This window comes from Gigantopelta aegis, chromosome 3, assembly GCF_016097555.1.
Source record: "Gigantopelta aegis isolate Gae_Host chromosome 3, Gae_host_genome, whole genome shotgun sequence".
NCBI lineage: Eukaryota > Metazoa > Mollusca > Gastropoda > Neomphalida > Peltospiridae > Gigantopelta > Gigantopelta aegis.
In genome coordinates this window covers 24,455,024-24,481,022 of record NC_054701.1, presented here as the reverse complement: position 1 = coordinate 24,481,022, position 25,999 = coordinate 24,455,024, and the positions used below count along the sequence as shown (strand labels likewise).

Below are 25,999 nucleotides of genomic sequence, written 5' to 3'. Positions count from 1 at the left end.
CCTTGCGATTTGACACTAATTTTTACAGTCAGACTCCAATTTTACTCTTGGGACCAGACATTAATGTTCTACAGTCACTGAACCAGTATCTTTAAACTGTTCTAGATATACTAACTGAACCGGGCGCTAATTCTGACGGAGACACTGAGTGTACTGTATAGGTGTACAATAGCTCAAAATTCTGGCACGAATTCCACGGGCATATCGCCCTGTCTTCGGAATCGTTTGTAGTCTGTGAGGAAGAGATCATAATTTGAGTCTCTGATCTCCTGTTGACAGACAAGCCGGTCTGACGTGAACCCGTTGCGAACTTCCAGAAAGTGAAGCCTAACTTACTCTGATTTACTTGCACAAGTCGACAGAAGAAGAAGAAGAAAAAAATGTTAAGGAGCTTAGTTCATTGAGTGATAGATGGTGTTTACGAAAATAGATTATCTTTCTTCTTTTCCTAATGTATTGTGTCTTCCCACTGGCTTAGTCTGAGATGTTTTTCAAACGGATTTTGTTTGATCTTGATGCGATGTAGATCAGTGATAGAGCGCTTATATGAGCTGTCGCTTTTACCATGTCTAGGGACGGGACGTAGCCCAGTGGTAATGCTTGATGCGCGGTCGGTTTGGGATCGATCTCCGTCGATGGGCTTATTGGACTATTTCTCTTTCCAGCCAGTGCACGACGACTGGTATATCAAAGGCCGTGGTATGTGATGTCCTGTCTGTGGGATTGTGCATATAAAAGAAAAATGTAGCGGATTTCCTCTCTAAGACTATATGTCAGAATTACCAAATGTTTGACAACCAATAGCCGATGATTAATAAATCAATGTGCTCTAGTGGTGTAGTTAAACAAAACAAACTAACCTCTTTTTATCGAGCTAGGATTGTCTCCAGAAACGACCCATGACTGGTAATCCATGAGGGCGGTATGTAACCCAGTGGTAAAGCGCTCGGGTGGTGCGTGATCGGTCTGGGATCTATCCCTGTCGGTGGACCCATTGAACCATTTATCGTTTCAGCCAGTGCACCACGACTTTTATATCAAAGGCCGTTGTATGTGCTACCCTGTCTGTGGAATGGTGCATATACAAGATCCCTTTCTACTAATGCAATAATGTAGCGGGTTTCCTCACCGACTATATGTCAACATTACCAAATGTTTGACATTCAATAGCCGATTATTAATAAATCGATGTGCTCTAGTGTTAACCAAAACAAACTAACTTCATGGTACTTCATACATGTGGTCTATGCTGTTTTCTTTTGGCAACGAGCCAATAAAATGTTGCTTCTAATTGGAAGAGGTAGCCTAAATGATGACATACAAATTAATTCATTTTAATTATGTTCTTACTTACATCCAATTAATATTTAAGCACGCTGTTCTGGGAACACGCCTCAGCTATCTGAACCGTATTTATTGGATATTGATTAATGGTTAGTTGTTAGTGGTTACTAAAATACATTTTGGTGTCTTGGCCATACATCTTCCCACTCAGCCATTAAAATTCGTTTTGAGTTGGAACCGGTACCGGGATGCGAACCCAGCACCTTTCAGTTTATGACCGATGTCTTTATGCCTGTCTCACTGGGGCGGGAGTAGCGAGGTGTTGTCTGTATCATTTTATTGTTGAAAGTGAAAACTTATAGCCTTTGTATATCACAAATGGGTAATGAGTTGGTGTGGGGCAACCTTTAAAAAAATAACGACATATGTATTTCAACAGTATACATTGCGCTCGCGATTAAAATAGAGTATTAGGCTTTCACGATATGAATGTCTAGGGTTGTTTCTTCAATAACCCATGGCGTGGCGGCAGTGGGTTTTCTCTCTCATTATCTGTGTGGTCCTTAACCATATGTCCGACGCCACATAACCGCAAATAAAAATGTCTTGAGTGTCTCGTTAAATAAAACCTTTTTCTTGTTCTTCCACTAGTTTTTTGCATGTAATTCCAAATTCCGTTCTTGGATCATTTGGGAATTCCGTGTTTTTTGCGGCTGTTTGCAGTCATTCATAACAACTTGATAAACATTGCAACTCTAACCTCAGTGATATATGTGCACGTTTTTTGCACTGTGGTTATACGATACTTCGCCAGATACGTCAAGGCGCGTGCCCAACTAGTTTGGCACCTTTAATATTTACGGTCGGCTTCAGTTTAAAGCCCTGCAAATAGTGCTAACTTGTTTGAGATTGTTGACTTGCACTTCATCATTGACATACATTTTTCCCCTTGGCTGGCATTTCTCCTGATCTTAATTCTTTTATCTTGTGCATATTATAATATATAGTCCGAACAAGATATTAGCACTGCTGTATTACAGTCATCTGCGTGCGTGTATGTGTGTGGGGGATCTCGTGTGTGGGTGGGTGTAGCCTATGTATGTATGTATGTGTGGGGTCTGGTGTGTGGGTGGGTGTAGCCTATGTATGTATGTGTGTGTGGGATCTCGTGTGTGGGTGGGTGTAGCTTATGTATGTATGTATGTGTGTGTGGGATCTCGTGTGTGGGTGGGTGTAGCCTATGTATGTATGTATGTGTGTGTGTGTGGGATCTCGTGTGTGGGTGGGTGTAGCCTATGTATGTATGTATGTGTGTGTGTGGGATCTCGTGTGTGGGTGGGTGTAGCCTATGTATGTATGTGTGTGTGTGTGGGATCTCGTGTGTGGGTGGGTGTAGCCTATGTATGTGTGGGATCTCGTGTGGATGGGTGTAGCCTATGTATGTATGTGTGTGTGTGTGTGTGGGATCTCGTGTGTGGGTGGGTGTAGCCTATGTATGTATGTATGTGTGTGGGATCTCGTGTGTGGGTGGGTGTAGCCTATGTATGTATGTGTGTGGGATCTCGTGTGTGGGTGGGTGTAGCCTATGTATGTATGTGTGTGTGGGATCTCGTGTGTGGGTGGGTGTAGCCTATGTATGTATGTGTGTGGGGGATCTCGTGTGTGGGTGGGTGTAGCCTATGTATGTATGTATGTGTGTGGCCTTCAAAAACACGATGACCTTACTGAATATAGCATTATTTAAAACATATGGGGACTGTAATATATTGATATTTCACACTTATTACTATACGGCTATTTGCTATAGTGGGGTAGAAAGGTGCCAAAAAGTGGAGGGTGTGTGTGCGTGTGTATAAACCATCGCTGCTGCTACTGTATCAAGAAGGGGGACACATGCCCAACCCCTTGCCCCCCCCCCCCCCCCCCCCACACCCCCTCTCTCTATATACTACTAAGCTACTTCAAGCGGCAATCTCTGGTCTCCGGCATGTTATTGCAGTGGCGTAGGAAGGTGCCAAAAAGTGGGGGCACACTTTTACACTATTATAAAGCAAATATAAAGCAAAATATCTTAAAAGTGGGGGGCACATGCCCCCTTGCCCCCCCCCCCCCCCCCCCCCCCCCCCCCCCGCTTCCTACGCCAGTGTACAATTGCATCATTGACTAAATATAATTACCATCGATATCGGTCAATTAAGTGTATGTTGGCACCTTTTTTTCGCACTTTGTATTAAATTGTTATTTCCTCCCTCAATTAAAGTCGCTCCAACAGAAAACACACAGGCTTGCCAAAGCGCGCCTCGCATCGTCGAGTCCGTGGTTCAGCTTCTAGAAAATTCACTTAGACTTCAGTTACACGTGTTTATTTTCTTCTCACTCAAGCTATAAGTGGAAACGCGTATTGCGCTTTTCTCAAAATAACAAAATGCATTTGCATTACCTGTGCGATTGTTCAAACAAACAGACGCATCGAGCTTGGAGCGAGGAGTGAAACAAATGTGCGGGCTGTCAAAAACACGGACCATCTGGCCATCCCATCGGACCGTGGATAGTGGCCCAGCGATTTGTGAAATGCATTTTGTCTTAATTGCATCCATTATGCGGATACCTTTGTTTAGAATGGTGCTGTCACTTTTCATTTTCTACCCACATTCTTAGATTTGACTTGATTTTTGTTTTTGTATATTTGGACGAAACACGATTTACAAACAAATATATAATTTGTAAAGCAAATCATAATAAGAAAGAAAGAAAGAAATGATTTATTTAACGACACACTCAACACATTTTATTTACGGTTATATGGCGTCAGACATATGGTTAAGGACCACACAGATTTTGAGTGGAAACCCGCTGTCGCCACTACATGGGCTACTCTTTCCGATTAGCAGCAAGGGATATTTTATTTGCACTTCCCACAGGCAGGATAGCACAAACCATGGCCTTTGTTGAACCAGTTATGGATCACTGGTCGGTGCAAGTGGTTTACACCTACCCATTGAGCCTTGTGGAGCACTCACTCAGGGTTTGGAGTCGATATCTGGACAAATCATTTATTTTAAGCTACAAACATTATATAAAAATGTTATAAAGTCAGCTGTAAAGTTTTACAGTGCTGATATTTGCATTATGATGCATATTAAAGTTAGAATTTATAATTTTAATGCTGAAATGTGCAGTGGCAGGCACAGCCCCCAGCCCCCAGCCCCCAGCCCCCAGCCACAGTTCCCAACTTTGAATGGTCTATATTCACCAATTTTTTTTTAGATTAAAATATATTAGTATTTTCCATTTCTAGAATATACTGTTCTTCTGAAACCTTTCATGAAATTAATTAGGAACGAGATATAGGAAATGGTTGTCTTACAGCTAGTTTAACAAACACGGGACGTCGACACTATCTTAAACACGAGTCGGTAGCATCACGTGTCACGTATTTGCAAGTTTACAAACTATGTAAATACCTTAAAGATATGCATGAACAATACAAACGTACTAAGTAATAAAGTATTTGAAACCAAAATCCATCAGATAGATATTGAATACAAATATTTTCTAAAAGGTTTGAATGGATTGGCTTATCTAAGAAATCACTGTTACGGTTTACTAATAAAGCCATTAACCGTTTTGTCTTTCTTGTAGGGTGGACATTAATACAGCGCCGCCAAGACGGGTCAGTTGATTTCTACCGGTCATGGGCCGACTACAAGCGAGGATTCGGAGACATGCACGGCGAGTTCTGGTTAGGGAATGACAATCTTCATTATTTGACGCAACAAGGTATGTACAACCGAGTTAGAACAGTACAATAACAGGTACTTTAAATATATATATTAATTTATTGTGTGGAATATCAAAGCTATAAAACAACAGAGTTACCTTTTATAATTCATAAAAGTAATTTATTTAAAAAATAAACAGAATAACCATAGCGAAAATTGGCTTTAATAAAAGCAAATTCTCATTTCGATATCCGATACCATGCGAGTTTAATCATTGTCAGTACAGTGACAATAGTATTAAAGTTACATTCTCTGGTTACCACATTATAACATCATATACAAATGTGAAATGCAAGCTCAAATGCACTTTTAAAAAAGTAGTGTGTGTTCGCTATGAACGGAAATCGTCAAACGTATACGCTTGATTCGTCGCCTGTGCCGCTATAGCTCGGCAAAGCACAAACGACAGTCTGTTATCAGTTTCAGTTAACACGTGCGTTTGCCGATTAAAAATTGTAGGGTTCGTCTCAAAAAATTAAAAGAGAAATCTTGCGCTGTACGAAGAACGTTCGGTTGAGGATACGGTACTAGTCTTTAGTTAAAACGTATTATCGACAGTCGTACCTTCCTATTTCAGAATTGATATTTTATAAAGTGTTAGTAGAACTTTCAAAGTTTAGTTTGTATACTAGTAATACATTAATCATGTATATATTTTTAAAATAAAATATACTAAAGTAGACAATGAACGTTTTCACTACTTAATTTTAGGTGTTAAAATCGACAAATTCAAATAAATATTATTTCGTTTGGAAAGGGTAAAGTTGGGGGGGGGGGGGGGGGGGGAGAGGGTTGTGTTTAACGACATCAAAGATAAAGCATATTGATTTAATAATCATCCGACCCCATATAACCGTAAATAAAATGTGTTGAGTGCGTCGTTAAATAAAACATATCCTATCCTTCCTTCCATCTGCTGCTGTCAACATTTGGTAATTTTGACATATAATCTTAGAGAGGAATTGGGTGCATGTGCAGGGGGAGGGTATTGGATGTCGAAACCCTTACTTGCCCAAGCTTAAAAAAACCCCAACCCCGCAGAAATCCCTGCACACGCGCCTTGGAAACTCGCTACATTTTTTTTTATTTTTTTAGCAAGGGATCGTTTATATGTACCATCCCACAGACAGGATATCACATACCATGGTATTTTTGTATACCCGCCGATGAGGATCGATCCTAGACTGACCGCGCATTTCCAAAAAAACATCTTTTTAGGTCTGAGTAATGAATAAAAATAACATATAGTCTTGAAAAATGTTACGTAAATCGAACCCCTAGAGCGTTACGTAATTAGTAACACCCCCCTTACATGTAACGCGTATGCCAACAGCTGGCCACTGTCAAAATTTCAAGGCAAATCCCCCACTCACCGACCCCAGGAAAGGCGTTGTACCATACCTCTATGGATATAAATATGTTTTGGAGATATGAGACGACCCCTCAATCAAGACAGTTAAATTTGTTCAAAAATTGCGAAATCTCAAGTGGTCTCTTGTTGGGGAATTCTATACTTGTGATAAGCCAATGAAAACCGAGATCGGTACGAGCCCGTCAAAAGTGTCCCACTTTCAAAATACTGGCTTTGTTTTTGACCTGGATAAGCCAGCGTAGTGAAACCAATGCGGAGTGCGGCGTCATATATGCACCAAAGTAATTAGATTTTCTGTTCTATATGCTTAAATAATAATAATATTTCAGGGAATGTAGTTTTAATGTTCCTATCATAATACCGGGATGGATTTATGGGTGGGGTGACTCTAGCACTAGGCTCCCTTTCTGTCGACAAAGTGCACCCAACCAAAACTACCATTTGTAATACTACAGTGTCATTACAAACACATGTATACTGATGGGAAGAAACAAGGGAACAGACAGTGTCCGAGACCAGTTTTAACTCACTGAATGTCATTACTGTGGAACTGAATGTCAATACTGTGGAACTCAATGTCAGTACAGTGGGACTGAATGTCAGTACTGTGGGATTGAATATCAGTACTGTGGAACGCAATGTCAATACTGTGGGACTGAATGTCAGTACTGTGGAACTTAATGTCAGTACTGTGGGACTGAATGTCAATACTGTGGGGACTGAATGTCAATACTGTGGAACTGAATATCAGTACAGTGGGACTGAATGTCAGTACTGTAGGATTGAATATCAGTACTGTGGAACTCAATGTCAATACGGTGGGACTGAATGTCAATACTGTGGGACTGAATGTCAGTACTGTAGAACTTAATGTCAGTACTGTGGGACTGAATGTCAATAATGTGGGACTGAATATGAATGTCAATAGTGTGGGACTGAATATGAATGTCAATACTGTGGGACTGAATGTCAATACTATGGGACTGAATATTAATACTGACAATACTATGGGACTGAATATCAATACTGTGTGACTGAATATCAATACTGTGGGACTGAATGTCAATACTGTGGAACTGAATGTCAGTGTGGGACCGATTGCCAGTAACACGGTCAACTTCCTGATGACGGTTTTGGGTAAAAATTCAGTATTTTCTGTTACTTTTCATATGTTCCCTTATTTATTTTTATCAGTATATTAATCTTTTTTTTTTTTGCTTCCACAAATCGCACAAGGAGCATGAAACAGAACATTTTATTAATCTAATTATTATTTTTTATTACATTTGATATAGTTGAATATTCATGTGTGATATAAAAATATAATGTTATAAGCACGTTTCATACCTGTGAATACTTTTATATTTCTAAATACATTTGTATATTGATATATTTTAATGATATAATAATTCCACTGTCGTAATCCAACATGTTAGTATAATCCACAATGTGTACCATTATTCGAAGATAAAAACCACTTCTTGTGTAATTCCAATGTTGGAAACGTAAACAAACATATTTGGCAAGACTGTCAACAAAATACAAGCCGAGCTGCGTTCAGCCAGAACGAGCGGGAAAACGTCCGCTAGACTGGTTTATGCGCTTCACAGTAAAGCAAATGACCATGATGGGAACCAATCAAATAGTTCGCTGACGTTAGCAAAACGTTTGCTGGCTGAACTTGGGGCCGGTGTCTCTGTCACACAACTGCACTCAGATATATGGGGGATTAAACCCAGAGAATTTCACTTCGGGTCATATCGATGCATTTCATGAATAATGACTTGTAAAACACATCATTGAAATATGTTCTTCGTGTGAAAACAACTATAATTTCCAATTGGTGGAATACGTCTTTAGAATGTTATTATATTATGCTTCCACCTGGTGTTCAATCTTTACGTCTTCATCTGAACGATCCTGGAGTCATTCTTCATAAACGTGGATAAATATACTTAGAATCACAGTTTGTTTCTAGCCATTGTATGACCCGAGTTGTTACGTAGCAACAAGCTTCCGGGTTCCTTCTAAATACTTGTTACCGTATTTAACATCGTACTCGTATTTCTTACCAGTTCCTACAACAACAAAAAGAGGAAACAAATATTAATATTACATGTATATTGTATGCTTTCGAAACATTGTCATTGTGGTTTTGTAATGTGAAGACTACATACCCAAAATGCGAAGTCAGTTTTAATTAGATTTTTTATTTAACTACATTACTAGATCACATTGATTTATTAATCATCGGCTATTGGATGTTTGAATTTGAATGCTAATTTTCAGTTCCTTGGTTATATAAGTACATCAAAACTAAGGATATTACATAAAAGGTTAAAAAAAAAACCCATAGTAAAACATGGATAGAAGGATATATAGAAATTAAACAGAAATCAAGGACTGACAATAGTTATTCAGGCGACAATACAAATATCCTCAGTTAAAAACTCTATAGTTCCTAATAAGCTGTTTTTCATGAAATTATCACTGGCGTAGCCAGTTGTAGCGGAGGGGGGAATTCAGTTATTTTCCCCAATCACACCTTTTGTTTCCCCACCACATTTTATATTTGCCTGTCGCCCCATAAAATGTGTAAAAGACAGTGTTGGTACCCCCTTCCCCAAAAAATGTGGGTGCCCCCTAATATAACATCCTGTATACGCCAATGGAAACTATTCACAAACATTGCACAATCAAAGTCGTAGATACATACGTGGATCCAGGTATGAACCGGTGAACAGTCTGTTGGGTTGACCCAGGATACTGCTGGTTCTTGCTCTGGGCTGGGGTGTTGACCCAGCCTTGTGCGGTGGGCTGTACGCGTAGAGCGGTCCTCTTATACTATCCCGAGTCTGTCCGAAAAAGTTGTGTCGAGTCGGAAGATCCCTGCTAAGAATCTGTCTCGTTCGTGGGGCCAACTTTCTGACCCTTGGATCGTGAACTGGAGTCTTACGAACATTGTTTCTGGACGGATAACGAAAGGTGTTGGGACTCGGCTTTGGCATGCAAATCTGACTCACACTATCAAACTGGGTAATCTCCTGTTGATAATCATGTTCCAAGGGCAGAGGTTCAAACTCCCTTTTCGGCTGGTACAGTAAATCCTCGGTTATTATTGAAAGCTCTGGGGTAGCTGAAATCTTCGTTCTTTGGTCCTGCTGTTTCATTTGTAACTTTGGTACGTTCGCCGGCCTGGTTGGGGCCGAGTATGGCGGCGTCGATCGTGGAGCTTTGGTTTCCGGTTGGTCAAAAAATGGCGGCGCCGTCTTCGCCGTTACTGGCTTCCGCAGTTTCCGTCTGACGAGAGGCGACGCTAACGACGGTTTCCTACACATGTTGGTGGGCGGTTCGAATGTCTGTACCGTCCACGGGTACGCGAACACATCGTCCTGTGCCGGCTGTAGATGATGCCGTTCGGGATGAGGACAACGGATCTCGTCGTACACCATGGACGGGATGAGGATGCTGCTCGGTTTCGGGTAGCAGACGCAGCTGTAGGGGTCGTTGGGGTCATAGTCGGCGATGTTCACTCGTCCGTCAAATTCGAAGTCGTCGTCGGGTATATTTTCCTGAAACACGGCGACCTCGAGACGTGGTGTCTTGCGCACACCACGTCGAGAGTCGTAGCCATTCCTACGATACATCCGAAGATAATTGTTTTAAAAATATTTAATGAATAATAAAAATGTCGTCTGCCTTTTTTTTCTTCTTAATTTCATTCAGTAGTAGAATATGTTGAATCTGCTTCAACAGATTCTGTGTATATTTTTTTCAAACTACTGATTGTCGCAAAATGTAAGAGAAATGTCATTTGAAGCACAAACACACTGTCAACACCATACAAAAATGTCCTTAGTTACTGATTTCCTCGGGGTTTCTGATAAACCAAGCGATCAGTAGAGTCATAAGGCTAATGAGAATATCCATAACATGCGTTTTACTTCTTGTTTCGCTTCATCTTCTCAAATCAGACAAATATGTTTTCTCTTTCAACTGTCTTGTCCAAAACTATGTGAGACATGTAAAAGCTGAGCATGCGCACATTACGAGTACGAAAGTATGGCGGAACATGACTTTCGGGCCAATAAAACACCTTCATTTCTATTATCTGTATTCTCGTGGAAGGTGTCATACAAATCGATGAATGGTTGCCCACATGGGTGTCGCCATTAACTACCAAACGAGATCGGAAATGTTTATCTACTTATTAAATGCGCCTTTTCATCTCAACATCAGCTGACAAGGGCTAGCTGTTTGCTCTTTCGTCCAGCCACAAAAGAAAGTATTTAGTTACACCAAATAACGGTACTTGTCAATGCACGGGTTTGTACGCGACCGTTTGCTCAAAACACCAGTGTATGTGTGGTGCGGCGTTGAAGCGTGCAGTAATATCATTGAATATAGCAGCGTCATCTAAAAAAGCACTCTTTGACTACCAACATTGATAGAGTATTTTTCAGGGAAATAAAAATCTTTACTTTCTGTTTGGATTAAAATATAATATATCCTAAATATTTCTCCCACTAAGAATTTTAATTATGAGATAAGGCATTAATGCTATGCGTTATTGGGTTCTTGGGGTTGTACTGTTGAGGTTATATAAATATACGTCATTGAAAAAATGCAATAACATCAACAATAGCTTATGTTCGATGATTCAACAATACCTTGTTGACACACGGTTTGCTATGTATAATAAATATACTCTGTAGAATTGAAACACAGAATTCAGTGTAATAATAGTTGTGTGGACGTGTAAGTATACGAAATTTATAAGATGAGTTTGCGAATTAGTTTATTTATCGACTATCACAGCGAGGAGAATACTGCAACGGTCATATAAAATGACAAATTTTGAAATCACGCAAATATTATTATTTGTTATTTTGAAAGTTCAAAAATATGTTTTTCTTCAATAGATTAAAAATCATGAACACGACTTCACTATCGTCCCTGAATGGTTATAGACCTTTGGGCACATTGTTATCCCGTACCAACCAGTGCTTTAAGACTGGCATATCAAAGGTCGAGGTGTATGCCCCATGCTGCTATTCACAAGGACTTGCCTATGTAGCGTCAATCTGTTTTTATGTCTGATTATTTAAATTTCAATATCAATAACTATATTATGGACACAAATGGCCGTTGTTTAAACATACGTAGAGGAAAGAAGGAAATGTTTTTATTTAACGACGCACTCAGCACATTTTAATTACGGTTATGTGGAAGGAAGGAAATGTTTTATTTAACGACGCACTCATCACATTGTATTTACGGTTATATTGCGTCAGACATATGGTTAAGGACCACACAGATATTGAGAGAGGAAACCCGCTACTCTTTTCGATTAGCAGCAAGGGATATTTTATATGCACCATCCCACAGACAGGGTAGCACGGCCGTGGTGCACTGGCTGGAGCGAGAAATAGCCTAATGGGCCCACAGACAGGATACCCAGAGGTGTCATTAAAAAACCCATCCCTTTCCGTTAACCCTAGAATGTTAACACAGGTTTGTTATTTATTATTCTAGGTGACGTCATGCTCCGTATAGAGCTTCAAGACTGGGACGAGATGACCTTCACCGCCACCTACGACCACTTCGACGTCGGCTCGGAAGAGGAGAAGTACAAGCTCAAGGTCAGCGGTTACCACGGCAACGCCGGCGACTCCCTGACCTCCCACTGGGAGAACCACGACGGGATGGCCTTCAGCACGAAGGACAGCGACAACGACGGGCGCTTCTACGACAGCTGCGCGCACCACTACCACGGCGCCTGGTGGTTCAACAGCTGCTTCGACAGCCACCTCAACGGCAAGTACTACCACAAGGGCTTCCACAACAACTACTTCCAGAGAGACGGCATCCAGTGGAACAGCGTGCACCAGTACTCGTCGTTGAAGAGGACGCAGATGATGATCAAACCCTCCGACAGACCGAAACACAATGTGCAGATCAGCAACGACGTCTGAGCAACTGGGGCGACAGCAGTGGCAACTCATAATTTTTTCTCATGGAATAGTTACGGCCGTACATTCTATTCAAATTTCTAAAAAAAAAAAAAAAAAAAAGAGTCTACACGTTGGTTTCGCGTTCTTTCTTGTTTCGTGGCAACAGTATTATCAAAGAAACAACATTGCCGATTTCGCGGATATTTGAAATTACATTTTAAATCGTGGCACCAAGTATTATTAGTATCAATGGAACAACACTGCTGACTAAGCGAATATTAATAATTACATTTTAAAATTGTTATGTGTATGGTGTATCATTGATAATGTGGTATCCGTATTATCGATGAAACAAAATTTTCGACTACGCAGATAATAGTAATAGTAATTTTAATTGCCACTGATAATTTGATCAAGAAATCCCCAAGCTGAAACAAATATAAAAATTTGCGGTCGTGATAGAATGCATTGTATCATTGGATACGAAAACAGTCATATTCTTCATGCATTTGAGAGAGAATACATAAAAGGAGATTAATATCAGTTGTTATATTTTTTTTGCAACAGAATATTTTCTGTTTAGTATTATGCACCAAGCTAAGCAGTATGGACTATGCTAAGTATTATGGACTATGCTGAGTTTTTTTGGACTGTTCGGTTTTATAGATTGTGTTGGATATGATGGACTATTTATGGACTGCATTGGATAGTACGGACTGTAATGGGTACGAAAAACGGAAAAAATATATATTGAGTATACGGACTACATTCGATATTGTGGACTTTAACGTGCCTGGTAATATGGACTGTGCTGCATATTATGGAATATAATACGAACTCCGTTATTATGGAGTTTTAGATATTGGGAACTGTTGATTACTATGGACAGTGTTGAATAGTATGGTCAATGATATGGACCGTGTTCGGTATTTTGAACTGTGTTGAGAATTGGAGACTGTGTCGGAAGTGACGTGGTCAGCAAATAGCTGCCAGAAGGTGGTGATACAGCAACAGAACTTGCTGACAATGGTACGGGTTCCGTAGATACAGATGGCCGTTCACCTAGGTTGTGAAGTAACACTGTGTGGTTTGAACTTTCTGCTCAGATTGTTTATATTCTGTACATATTTTTAAATGTGCAGATAACCTAGATACTGGTTGTTCAAGTGGTGGTGTTGAGTGGATACAAGAAGCTGTTTAGTAAAAATATTTTTAGCAATCAGATGTGCTTTATTGCTTCGGAATAGTACTACATAGAGAAATGTTCCCATGTTTCTGTGGATTTGAACTGTATGCATGTGTACTGGAAGCTGAAATACAACGTATTGGATACGCGATAAGAAATCCAAATTTGAAGGAAACAAATAATCATAGTTGAGATTTAATTATTTAAATTGACGTGTTTATTATTATTATTATTTTGTCTTCATTCTGTACAATCACTGTTACATTTGGCACTCCTTTGGTCTATGCAATCAATGTTTTCATTGGCCTCTGTTTAATCTATGCAATTATTTTGGTCGAATTCGGGAGCATTGGCCAGAAAAGCCTGCAATCGTTTGTTTTCATCACCTCGAATCATCAATAAAGTGGGAAAAGGTTGTGTCAACAACACATACGACTATATAAACAGTACATCAGATGTTTTACTTCGTTTGGTAAACTGCAGGTTGTTTTGTGGACCAAGTTCCCAAAATTCAAACTTTAAAAATAATCTGTTTAATCGAGACTACCATGCAATCAACGTTATCATTAGCTTTTGTTTTTCTTAGTGCACGTCTATGCAGTGTGTGTTCTTTCCGAATATACATCATGCATTTATGTTTGGTCAGTACAGTTCTTTCTTTTGTGCAAGATGTAGAACAATATATTCATGATACATCGTGACACTTTGTTTGTTTAAGAATGCAAAAATAGTGGCCATGACCATCTCGGAGGTCAATTTAGAATACAAATTACTGAACTGTCCACTAAAACTACATACTCATAGGGCATCATTCTGTAAATATTATGTAATATTTATGCATTACTTTGCATGATACCTGCATGTTGATATTAGACGTGTGGTATTTCAAACGTCTGGATGCAGTGGAAAAATAAACATTATATTCTCAAAGTCAAAAACAAAACATTTGTAATGGGTTTTTTTTCTTCGATTTGAAGATGTTTAATGATTCATTCGTGAAAGAATTCATGTGTGTCTGGCTGATACTGACATGCAATAATAAATTAAATGCAATTTATATTTCAAAGGAGTCCAGACTTTTGGAATACGCGTTAGGTAACGGTGACTTTTGTTTTGCAGTTGCCTTTAAGTGTTCCCTCTGTGTATATCTTTGTTTCTGTCGCCGTCCTTTTTATTTAAAAAAATTAAAATAAGTTTACAAAAAATATGCATTTGCTATGCAGGTTTTAGTGAAAAATTCGAAAACAAACACCTAATTTTTCGTTCCTGGTGATTGATTTTGGTTGGTCATTTGGAACCTTATGTCCGAATCTATGAATCATATCTCGGGTGTATGAAAAGGGGATAATAAACGAATAAATCTAACATTTGTTCTTCAGAAGTTGATATTACGCATAGATAATCAACCAATATGCCCAAAAATGTTAGTAATGTCGATATTAAACACCACTGGTAGATAGTTGACTGCAGGTGCGTGTGACATGCTCTCGTACCTCCGTGCATAACACCAACAAAATTTAAATGTTTTTTTCTAATGTTTTTATTTGTTTGTTTGGCTGATCATAAGGTGTTACACTTAAACACCATAAAAATTGCACTGATTTAATACTGAGGAGAGTAACTGCATTTTTAACCTAGCTGAGCTCCTATACAGTATGCATCATAATCTAAATCTTCTCATTTTCTTTCTTTTTTTAAAAGAGAAATATTTGGATCTCATCCTTTTATGATAGATTTCAAAAGGCTTGCTTGCTAAAGAGACATACATTTTATAAGCACTATATGGCAAACGAAAATAGATCGAACATATATTATCCCTTTGTCGTTAGTTCGAGGTATGATTCATAGACTGCCTAAAGATTTCAAATGTCTCGATGATTTTAGTCTGACGTGGAAAAGCTGACGTCACAGTCTGCGGCGGTAATGTAAATATATTTGTAGTTTTAACCCCTTCAGTATTATGTTTCTGTCTCACAACATTTTACACTGTATTATATCATTCGTAGAATAACTTCATCTAGTATTTGCATGATAACGTTTTACCTTTAGAGTTATTTCCCATTTGATTCTGTGTTAGCTAGTAGCGACATACTTTGAAATGACTTTTAATTACATGTATTAGAAATCAACTTTAGCTTTATGTTTAAATACTTGGACATATTTATTTTCTTAGTATGTTAACAACATTGCTTTCTCCCATCATAGACTATGAGTGTAATTTATCCTATAATTTATTAATTCGAAGTCAAGATGATATTTGCAGAGAAGTTGTATAAAACATGTAATATTATACTAGAAGAAAATCTCAAATTGAGAAAGGTTAAACATGTTAATTAATTTCGTTACAATAATTAGCCAACGTTTCGGCAGTGTTAAGCCGCTTTGATCGGGGGAATCTGATTCTCTGTCACGTTATTGTAACGAAAGTAATGGTTTATAACAGACATCGACGGTGTCCTTTAATTACTTTCATTGTTTCGATGATTATATTAAACATAAGAAAAAATCTACTCAAAACATGTTATTTTTATGCATGTGCTGAACGACAAACTATTAGAATATTCAGGATCAAATGTCGGCACGAGAAGGAGCCCAAAGGACGTTTTGACAATGAATTGTTCTTATGCAAGGTATCCATCCATTCGACGTTACTATTAAAGTTGTTTGTTTTAATCAGAATATAAAGACTGGTTCCCATTAAATCTTTAACACAGGATGTCACTGCAGATCATCTCAGACAAACGGTAGTTTTTATAGGAACTTGGTTGCAGACTGTTTGCGACGGATAAATGCAGGATAGGGAAAGTGAAATCTGCAGAACGTGATATCTGTGTCTGATCACGACAGTCTGCGGCGATAGGTAGAATGTTATATGTTTTATGGGAACCAGACTTGACATACGTTTGGTGGCAGAAGTAAAACACAAACGATTCTCATTGGCTATCAAATAATATTTAAAAAGACTTAGTCATCACTTTTCGACGCAGTATTCATATTACGATTGGAGACATGTTGTAGCTCAGTGGTAGAATGCTCGTGTTCGGCCGGCTGTAGGCAATACTGTGTGTAACCTCTCATTTTGCTTTTTCATAGGAATAGTCCATGTGGCAGCAACAGGGTCCCTCTCTCGCTAGCAATAATCACGCTAACACGGAGGAGCCGCAGCTCAGGTGTTGATGATATATTATTAATGATAGACGATAAACTGCCCTTTTCAACTAGTTTTACAGATAAATCTTTTAGTTTTTAGTCTGAATCTCAGTAAAAATTATGTTACATTACGTGTAAATATAGACTGCCCATAAAAAATCTAGATTATTTGAAGATTATTCGTGTAATATCTGCGCCGAAAACGGTTCCCAATTCTTTCTTTTCAAATATACACCGCTGTAATATCGTGTTGATATGTTTTATTGCATGATTATCTTTTCTGTATTAGTCTACAGTCGTATGACTGAACGTGTTCATTCAAAGACCGTATATGTGTTTACGTGCTTTCATTTGAAACGCACTGTTTGTGTTGCGAGACGACACAGGTATATTATATGTTATTAAACGACATTGTATAGACACGATTAGTATTGTTGAAAACGTCTCGTACCAGTCTAGCATATATGTTCAGTGATTTACGACAAACCTTTGATACGCTTTACAGTAATTTATTTGAACTTCATATTTTTCTGTTAGAAATATATGTGTTAAGCTTTGCTTTCTTTATAAAATAAAACCACAACCTGAGCAACAATAGTACCATTTCAAACGATGTTTTACATACTTAGAGATACAGTGTTTTGTTTTCTTAATAATATAGCTTTCTATTGGTTTTTTCTTTCTACTTTTGTTAAAAACCCTACGCCTTCTGGCGTATTAAAATTAAAAATAATAACAAAATAAAACACCAAGTAAAAATTTAATATAAACTCAGATAAAACCATACATATTGTATTTTACTTCACCTGTATCGAAACCAACCATTCATCTGTACCGAAATGATGCGCCCTAGATAGGCGTACTTAAGCCTTTTCTGGACTGTTAGCACGTATCACATTATTTCCCCTCAAAGCCTCCTCGGGCAATAATTTCTAGAATAATGTTTGGTACAGTCCATTTCTACCCGTTCTCAACATATTGAATACATGCAATTTAGTAACTTGTACCCTTGTCTAACTTTAATTTATCTGCGGCCATACATTTGTGACCTGACATTGTCAACTTAAGCACCGATGTGTAGCATATTTTCATTGTTGTATAAAGGTATGTTATGCTCACATATGCACCAATACGCAAACGGATACAGATATAGCATACGAATATGGAACAGACAATTACTATATGCGAGGAATGGGAAAATCGTATTCGCTAGCGGGCGACACCGTGTCCATATCCGTCCTTATTGTGAAAGTTTTATAAGAGCACATTATTAAAATAAGTTGAAAGTGTTTAAATATCGCATGCTGTAAAGTATTACTACTTGCACTGTGAACAAAACATTTACACTAATAGACAATTTGTAATTTTAAAAAAGACCAAAAGAAAGAAATGGAAATAACAAAAACCAGTTTTCTTTTAATGAATATATTAACAGTTGTTTCGAAACTAATTTTGAGACTTTATATAATGGTTGCATTCAAGTATGTTTCATTTTATTCTTGCTCGTGTGTTTTCATCCAGAAATATTAACGATGGTGCTAAGTTTGTAAGTGGTCTTTTGAGTATCAGCCTTATGCAATTATATTGCTACACTGTATATATCAATGTTTGACGTGTTCTCACCATGTGCCTATTCTCGACAAACTCAAGATCATTTTTCACTCTCTTGTAGCCGAAATGGTTTGTCTTAGATAATAAAGCATTGTTGAGTTTTTCTAAACAACTCCTTGTGTTTGTTATTTTTCAGCTAAGTTTTTCTAAAAACACAAAACCTACTTGAATTTAAACAAATAACTTGTGTTTGGTTACGTACATATATTTACGAGACAAATGCGTCGGAAGTGGAGGATGGTATAGCATGGGGCACTTTGAAGATAATGGATTGCCCCACCCCCTCCTCGTTTGAAAATCAAATTAATATATACAAGTAATTGGCTTTCCAGTCACTGTCATGTTACCGGCCTCAGTAGTATAGTTGTTAAGTCATTGGACCTGGCAGGTACTGGGTTCGCTCCCACCTAGAGCGAGCTTAACGACCCAGGGTTAGGTGTAAGACCAATGCACCGATCTCTCTTACCAGAGTTTTATAGTGGAAACGTGTATTAGTAGCAAGGGATCTTTTATATGCACCATTCCACAGACAAGATAGCACATACCACGGCTTTGGTATACCAGTCGTGGTGCACTGGCTGGGACAAGAAATAGACCGATCGCGCATCAGGCGAACGTTTTACCATTGGGATACGTCCCGCCCTGAGTTCACGTTTCTATAGAAAACAAAAAGAAGGAAGGAAATGTTTTATTTAACGACGCACTCAACACATTTTATTTACGGTTATATGGCGTCCGACATATTGTTACGGACCACACAGATATTGAGGGAGGAAACCCGCTGTCGCCATTTCATGGGCTACTGTTTTTCGATTAGCAGCAAGGGATCTTTTTATATGCACCATCCCATAGACAGGATAGCACATACCACGGCCTTTGATGTACTAGTCGTGGTGCACTGGCTGGATCAAGAAATAGCCCAGTTGGCCTACCGACGGGGATCGATCCCAAACCGACCGCGCATCAAGCGAGCGCTTTACCACTGGGCTACGTCTGGCACCCAAAACAAAAAGAAAGAAAAATCAATTGTAGTAACTGGTTATATTGTTAAGGACCACACAGATATTGAGGGAGGAAACGCGCTGTCACCACTTCATGGGCTACGCTTTTCCATTAGCAGCAAGGGATATTTTATATGCCTCATCCCACAGACAGGATAGTACATACCACGGCCTTTGTTACACCAGTTGTGGAGCACTGGCTCGAACTAGAAATAACCCAATGTGCCTACCGATGGGAATCGATCTTAGATTGATCGCGCATCAGGCGGGCGCTGTACCACTGAGCTACGTTCCACCCTTTGAAGCATATATGTTCCTGTTAACATTCGCGCTCTGGTGACTCCTTTCCGAACTTCAGTCGCTGTTGATCCCAGATATGGCGTGTACTGCCAGTACACAGAGAGGACAAATTCATCATACTCCGAGTAAAGTTTTTTAATTTATTTGTCCAAAACAAGATTGATTTGTTTACTGACTATTCTTTTCCACACCATACCAATTTTGTTGGTAGATGGTCAAGCAGTTCATTCAAAATGGGTAACTTACAGAGTTCCAATGTATCAGCAACTCGGCAAAAGAAAGATCGAAGATTATTCATATTAACAGCAGTTTGTCTGGTCTCTAATTCTTGGATAGTAGTATTGTTACAGCTTAACACAAGATAGAGGAAACTGAGTTGTCTTCTGTGAAGCTCTGCAGATACGGGTAATGCTACAGGGAGGAGATGGAGTACACCAATCGCAGTCCGTTGTGGTAGAGACTGGAACATTCGTAGACTATTGTGATGGAATCTCATTAAGATCTCCAAATCTGAGCTACTCAGCTGCAGTACTTGCAGGCCAAACTGGAGTCGCGGTAGTACATGTGCTTGATAAATCTTATATGATATTTTTGCGTTAAGACCATTTGTACCGTGTAGGCTAGTATTAATGAGACTATACATTGTTCTTCTTGCCAAACTAATTATTAATACGCTCCATAGTGTTTAAAATCGATTAACCGGAAGTCGCACAGATTAATCACAAGTGGATTGTCTGTTCACTAGCGATTATTTAATTATCATCTATAATCCAGTTTTCTAGACTATTAGCTTGGCATTAATAATTACCTTGAATTTACTTGGGTGTAGCGGTGTTGTTTTGAATATCTACCGGCAACATTCGGCATTAATTGCAATTCCCTTTAATTGTCTGATAACAGTGCGATATCATCGGCACATGTAATACATCCAGCATACACATTATCAATGTAGAGACCAATACTATTCTGTTTTAATTTATCAAGTAAACCATCTATGTATACTTTATAGAGTTCCGTTGATATCACACCTCCTTGTCTAACACTCTGATGGATCCTGACGCTAGCAATCACTTTGCCAGCCCACTTCAATCCAGTTTTTAGTCCTTCAAACAGATTCTTCACAATTAGTCACAGATCCGGATGAATTTTTCTAATACAGCTCATCTAATAAAAAGATGTGGTCAACAACATGAAATGTTTTTTGGGCGTCTAACGTCGCTAGATATATATTGCCAGATGTATTCCTCAGTTCTGCATTGGCCTCAGATACAAGTAAGCTAGCTATTGTTGGTGAGAGAGACCGTTAGTAAAGCCATATTGCACACTACTCTGATGGGTATTTATTCTGCCTAGTAGTACATATTCAAAGACTTTCCCTATCACAGTAGTAACAGCGATAGTTCTGTAACTATCAGTGGATGTAAAGTATTTGCTCTTCTTAAGAACAGGTGTAAGAATGCCACATTTGAACGAATCCGGTCACATAGATAAGGTATTGACATTGATTTACCTACCGGCCTCGGTGGCGTCGTGGCAGGCCATCGGTCTACAGGCTGGTAGGTACTGGGTTCGGATCCCAGTCGAGGCATGGAATTTTTAATCCAGATACCGACTCCAAACCCTGAGTGAGTGCACCGACCAGTGATCCATAACTGGTTCAACAAAGGCCATGGTTTGTGCTATCCTGCCTGTGGGAAGCGCAAATAAAAGATCCCTTGTTGCCTGTCGTAAAAGAGTAGCCTATGTGGCGACAGCGGGTTTCCTCTAAAAAAATCTGTGTGGTCCTTAACCATATGTCTGACGCCATATAACCGTAAATAAAATGTGTTGAGTGCGTCGTTATATAAAACACTTCTTTCTGATTTACCTAGCTTGAAGTGCTCAGATGATATACTGAATTCAATTACTAATTGCAAGCTCAACTTCGTCACTGGTGACTGGACTCACTGATACCGGTTCCTTCAAATACATGTCACTGATGATATCATGACTAATATTAAAAGAGATTTAAAGTTATTGTCATAACCCTAGTCTTGTGGGACTGCTAAGTCTTTATAGTATGACGTAAAACTGGCCGCTCAGCTTTAAGCCATGCTGAGTAATCAGACTTACATTAGTTTTGAATTAGTTTTAACACTGGGTGAAAATTTCCACTTAGGTCCCTTGTGAATGATTAGTTTAAATGGTACTGATATTGCTGCAGCTTTCTGTAGTGCTGTCCTGATTAGCAAGGTCTTCGTTGATGGACCATTGCCCTTCTCGTGGAAACTCAATGCCAGATTAGCTTCAAGTGTTGTATTAAATTGTTTGATGTCTGCATTTTTCCACTGTAGCTTACGGATAGAGATTTTGCTTTAGGGTTTTTTTGTGTGTTTTTTTCTTGTTTGTTTTACTGTTATTTTTCTGATATGGAAGGAAATGTTTTATTTAACGACACACTCAACACACTTTATTTACGGTTATATGGCGTCGGACATTGAGAGTGAAAACCCGCTGTCGCCACTGCATGGGCTACTCTTTTCGATTAGCAGCAAGGGATCTTTTATATGCACTATCCCATAGATAGGATAACACATACCACGGCCTTTGATGTACCAGTCGTGGTGCACTTGCTGGAACGAGAAATAGCCCAATGGGCCCACCGACGGGGATCGATCCCAGACCGACCACGCATCGAGCGAGCGCTTTAACACTGGGTTACGTCCTGCCCCTTTCTGATATGGAGTACATACATTTAGTCTGACTCGTACATGTACATGACAGTAAAAAGTAAAGTTTGTTTTATTCAACGACGCCACTAGAACACATTGATTTTTTTAATCTTATCATCGGCTATTGGACGTCAAACATATGGTCATTCTGACACTGTTTTGTTTTAGAGGAAACCCGCTGTCGCCACATAGGCTACTCTTTTACGACAGGCAGCAAGGGATCTTTTATTTGCGCTTCCCACAGGCAGGATAGCACAAACCATGGCCTTTGTTGAACCAGTTATGGATCACTGGTCAGTGCAAGTGGTTTACACCTACCCACTGAGCCTTGCGGAGCACTCACTCAGGGTTTGGAGTCGATATCTGGATTAAAAATTACATGCCTCGACTGGGATCCGAACCCAGTACCTACCAGCCTGTAGACCGATGGCCTAACCACGACGCCACCGAGGCCGGTGGTACATGACAGATGCCATAGTCTGTGATAAGTTGCTTCTTTCGACACAAGGTATAGTCTGTCTGTGATTGGGACACGTCATTATGATGTATGAATGTAGACTCGTTGCTAATTGGTATGTTCAGATTGTGTTCGCTCACAAACTTGTGCAATAACATGTCATGTTTGTTATGACCCATAGCCAGAAGGATGTGTGCCATTTAGATCACCACATATGATAACTTCGTCAGTCCTCCCATAGGTTTATATGATATTGTGTAGAATATCGAGACATTAAAGATATTCTTCATGCGACTTAATTCACTGATTATGTGTTGGCAAGTAGGTATTGATAAGACAGTCTGACTGACGCTGAGATAGTTCACAGACGTTATGCTTTCATTCCCGACATTAAGCTTCTGAATAAAGTTCGACCATTTTTTAGGCCATAGGATGGATACACCAGTTCAACCCTTTGGTAATTTAAACGCTGAAATTGGGTTACTTGTGTCATGACACCGAGTGTGATTATCCATGTTAGGAAGTATTTTATCAACTTCATGTTTTTCAAAGTCCCGAAGAAAATATTCCTGTAAACACAACAAGGAATTACTAAAGTCTAATGATTGAAGATAGTTTATGTTAGCTTTACAGCCCTCAATGTTGCATGCGATAATGTTTATTGTTTTTCGAGCAAGATCTTGTGGAATTCGAGTCACATCCGGCGGTATGTGCTTGAGGCTCGGAATGCACAAAAAAGACGACGTTGAATCTTCTACACCAGGTGATATGTGCTTGACTTGAGAAGTATTTTCTACAGTAGACTGTAACAATGATACCCGCTCAATGCGTGGCACATGGTTGGTTGGACGAATACTGGTTGACAGTGATAATGAAACATGTTCACAAGGTATGTTTAGCTGTTGGAATACTGTCGATAGTAGATGAAGAGAATGGTATATTCATGTCAGACAGCATGTGCATGTTTGAGGGAATATTATCCACGGGAGACAGTGACAGTGGCACTTGCTCACTGTATGACATTTGTCTGACTGTAGAAGTATTGTCCATGGTAACTGTCGGTTACACGATCAACTTCAAACACTATTACACTGTTACTATTTGTGCAATCTCAAAAGCCCCGTTCACACTGTCAAGGATCGTCTGGCCGGATCCACGACGGATGAAAACCTCACGGATGACCCCAGATAGTGGTCTATCCACGGTCCGGATGCACCACGGTTTAACTACGGTTTTCGACAGATAAACCAAGGATTATTAAGGATAGGGGTTAGTTGATAACGGGGAGCGTTACGGGTCGCTACATATCGTTAAGGATCGGTACAGTTTAGTACGGACCACAACGGATTGTCACGAATGATGCCAGATCGTATCCGTGGCTAACCCGGCGTCCTGATCCTTGACAGTGTGATATATACTCTTCAAAAAAAAGAAACGCAAAAGGGTACAAATGGGTTATAACTCCGATTTTATGTTTCCTACCGGTTCATGCTTTGTGAATATAAGGTCATTGCATGTCCCAAACACATTCCCACGGTTACATTCGATAAAACGCAGCTACTGTAAAATAAAGTTTCAAAATGTGAATATTCGCAAAAACGCAGCCACGTGCAAACCATGTCACCACTGCACGTGCGTTGTCTGCACGTGCAACATGAACACCGACAATATAAAAGTGCAGGGTGTTCGCTTGCCTGGCCTCTGTATCTGGCCGACAGTTGACAATCCAGGACATGCCACGTCTCAGTGAACCGCAGAGAAACAATGCCATCGGCCGACTAGACGCAGGCGAATCCAGAACGGCCGTTGCCAGGGCATTCCATGTGTCCCCAAGCACCATCTCCAGACTGTGGGACCGTTACCAGCAACATCGATCAACACGTGACCTCCCTACATCCGGGTACGCCACCTTCGGGAACGATTGACTACTGCCACCTCCACAGCCGCAGCAATACCAGGTTTGCGCAGGATATCCGGCCAGACCGTACGGAACCGCCTACGTGAGGTAGGAATTCGTGCCAGACGTCCAGTTCGAGGTGTCATCTTAACACCACAACACCGTCGACTCCGACTGCAGTGGTGCCAGATTCATCGACAATGGCCTCAACTGCGATGGAGACAGGTGTGGTTCAGTGACGAGTCCCGATTTCTGCTCCGACGTCATGATGGAAGATGTCGCGTGTATAGGCGTCGTGGTGAACGTTATGCGGCAAACTGCGTGCAGGAAGTGGACAGATTCGGCGGGGGTAGTGTCATGGTGTGGGCAGCCATCTCACACACTGGCAGAACTGACCTGGTCCACGTGCAGGGCAACCTGAATGCACAGGGCTACATTGACCAGATCCTCCGGCCACACATCGTTCCAGTTATGGCCAACGCCAACGCAGTGTTCCAACATGACAACGCCAGGCCTCACACAGCACGTCTCACAACGGCTTTCCTACAGAACAACAACATTAATGTCCTTCCTTGGCCATCGATATCACCGGATTTGAACCCAATTGAGCATCTATTAGACGAGTTGGACCGACGCCTCCGACAGCGACAACCACAGCCCCAGACCCTGCCCGAGCTGGCAGCAGCCTTGCAGGCCGAGTGGGCCACCATCCCCCGGGACGTCATCCGTACTCTGGTTGCTTCAATGGGCAGGCGCTGCCAGGCAGTTGTCAACACACGCGGAGGCCACACCCGGTATTGACTCCAGATGACCTTGACCTTGGTGGTGTGTCCTATCACTTACTCACAATGGACTAGAGTGAATTGTGAACAATCCTGCAACATTTGGTAATTATCGGACTCACCATTCAATAATTAAATCAATTCTCCAAATGTTACGACAATGTGGTTTTGCGTTTCTTCTTTTGAAGAGTATATATTTCCATCAGTTTACGTGTCTTTTCTGAAATGGTTTGTCATTGATGTGGAAACTCGTCTATTATCCTATTGTTCACTTAAGCAGTCTCTTCCCAGACTAGCTGGTGATATCAGATATGGGTCCAGGGTGACCGTGCGTGAACATTAAGGGGATTTATGCATGAGATCAATGGCTTTCGAGTACCAGCTTGTGATTGGGCGGAAAAGAGTGTTACGTTTGCACAGCCTCAGTCTTTTAAATATTTTGTATCGCCAGGCATTTGCTGAACATTGGATCATAACAATCCGAAAGGCAGAAATCTTGAAAGATTGTTTTG

At 40.0% G+C, this 25,999-nt stretch overlaps 2 protein-coding genes across 2 annotated transcripts in view; one reads left to right on the top strand and one right to left on the bottom strand.

Moving 5' to 3' along the window:
* LOC121367737 (fibrinogen-like protein 1) overlaps nucleotides 1-18,451 on the top strand; it is a 74,307-nt gene extending 55,856 nt beyond the window's left edge. The window contains exons 3-4 of the mRNA XM_041492077.1: nucleotides 4,927-5,064; nucleotides 11,974-18,451. Coding sequence (XP_041348011.1) covers nucleotides 4,927-5,064; nucleotides 11,974-12,413 — 578 coding nt within the window. The 3' untranslated portion in view covers nucleotides 12,414-18,451. The remainder of the gene's footprint in view (nucleotides 1-4,926; nucleotides 5,065-11,973) is intronic.
* LOC121367739 lies at nucleotides 7,685-10,413 on the bottom strand. The gene is made up of 2 exons (XM_041492078.1): nucleotides 9,155-10,413; nucleotides 7,685-8,516 (listed from the first exon to the last, which is right to left on the bottom strand). Exons 1-2 carry the CDS (start codon nucleotides 10,083-10,085, stop codon nucleotides 8,437-8,439), a joined length of 1,011 nt encoding a protein of 336 aa, XP_041348012.1. The 5' UTR covers nucleotides 10,086-10,413; the 3' UTR covers nucleotides 7,685-8,436.
* Nucleotides 18,452-25,999: the final 7,548 nt, after the last annotated feature.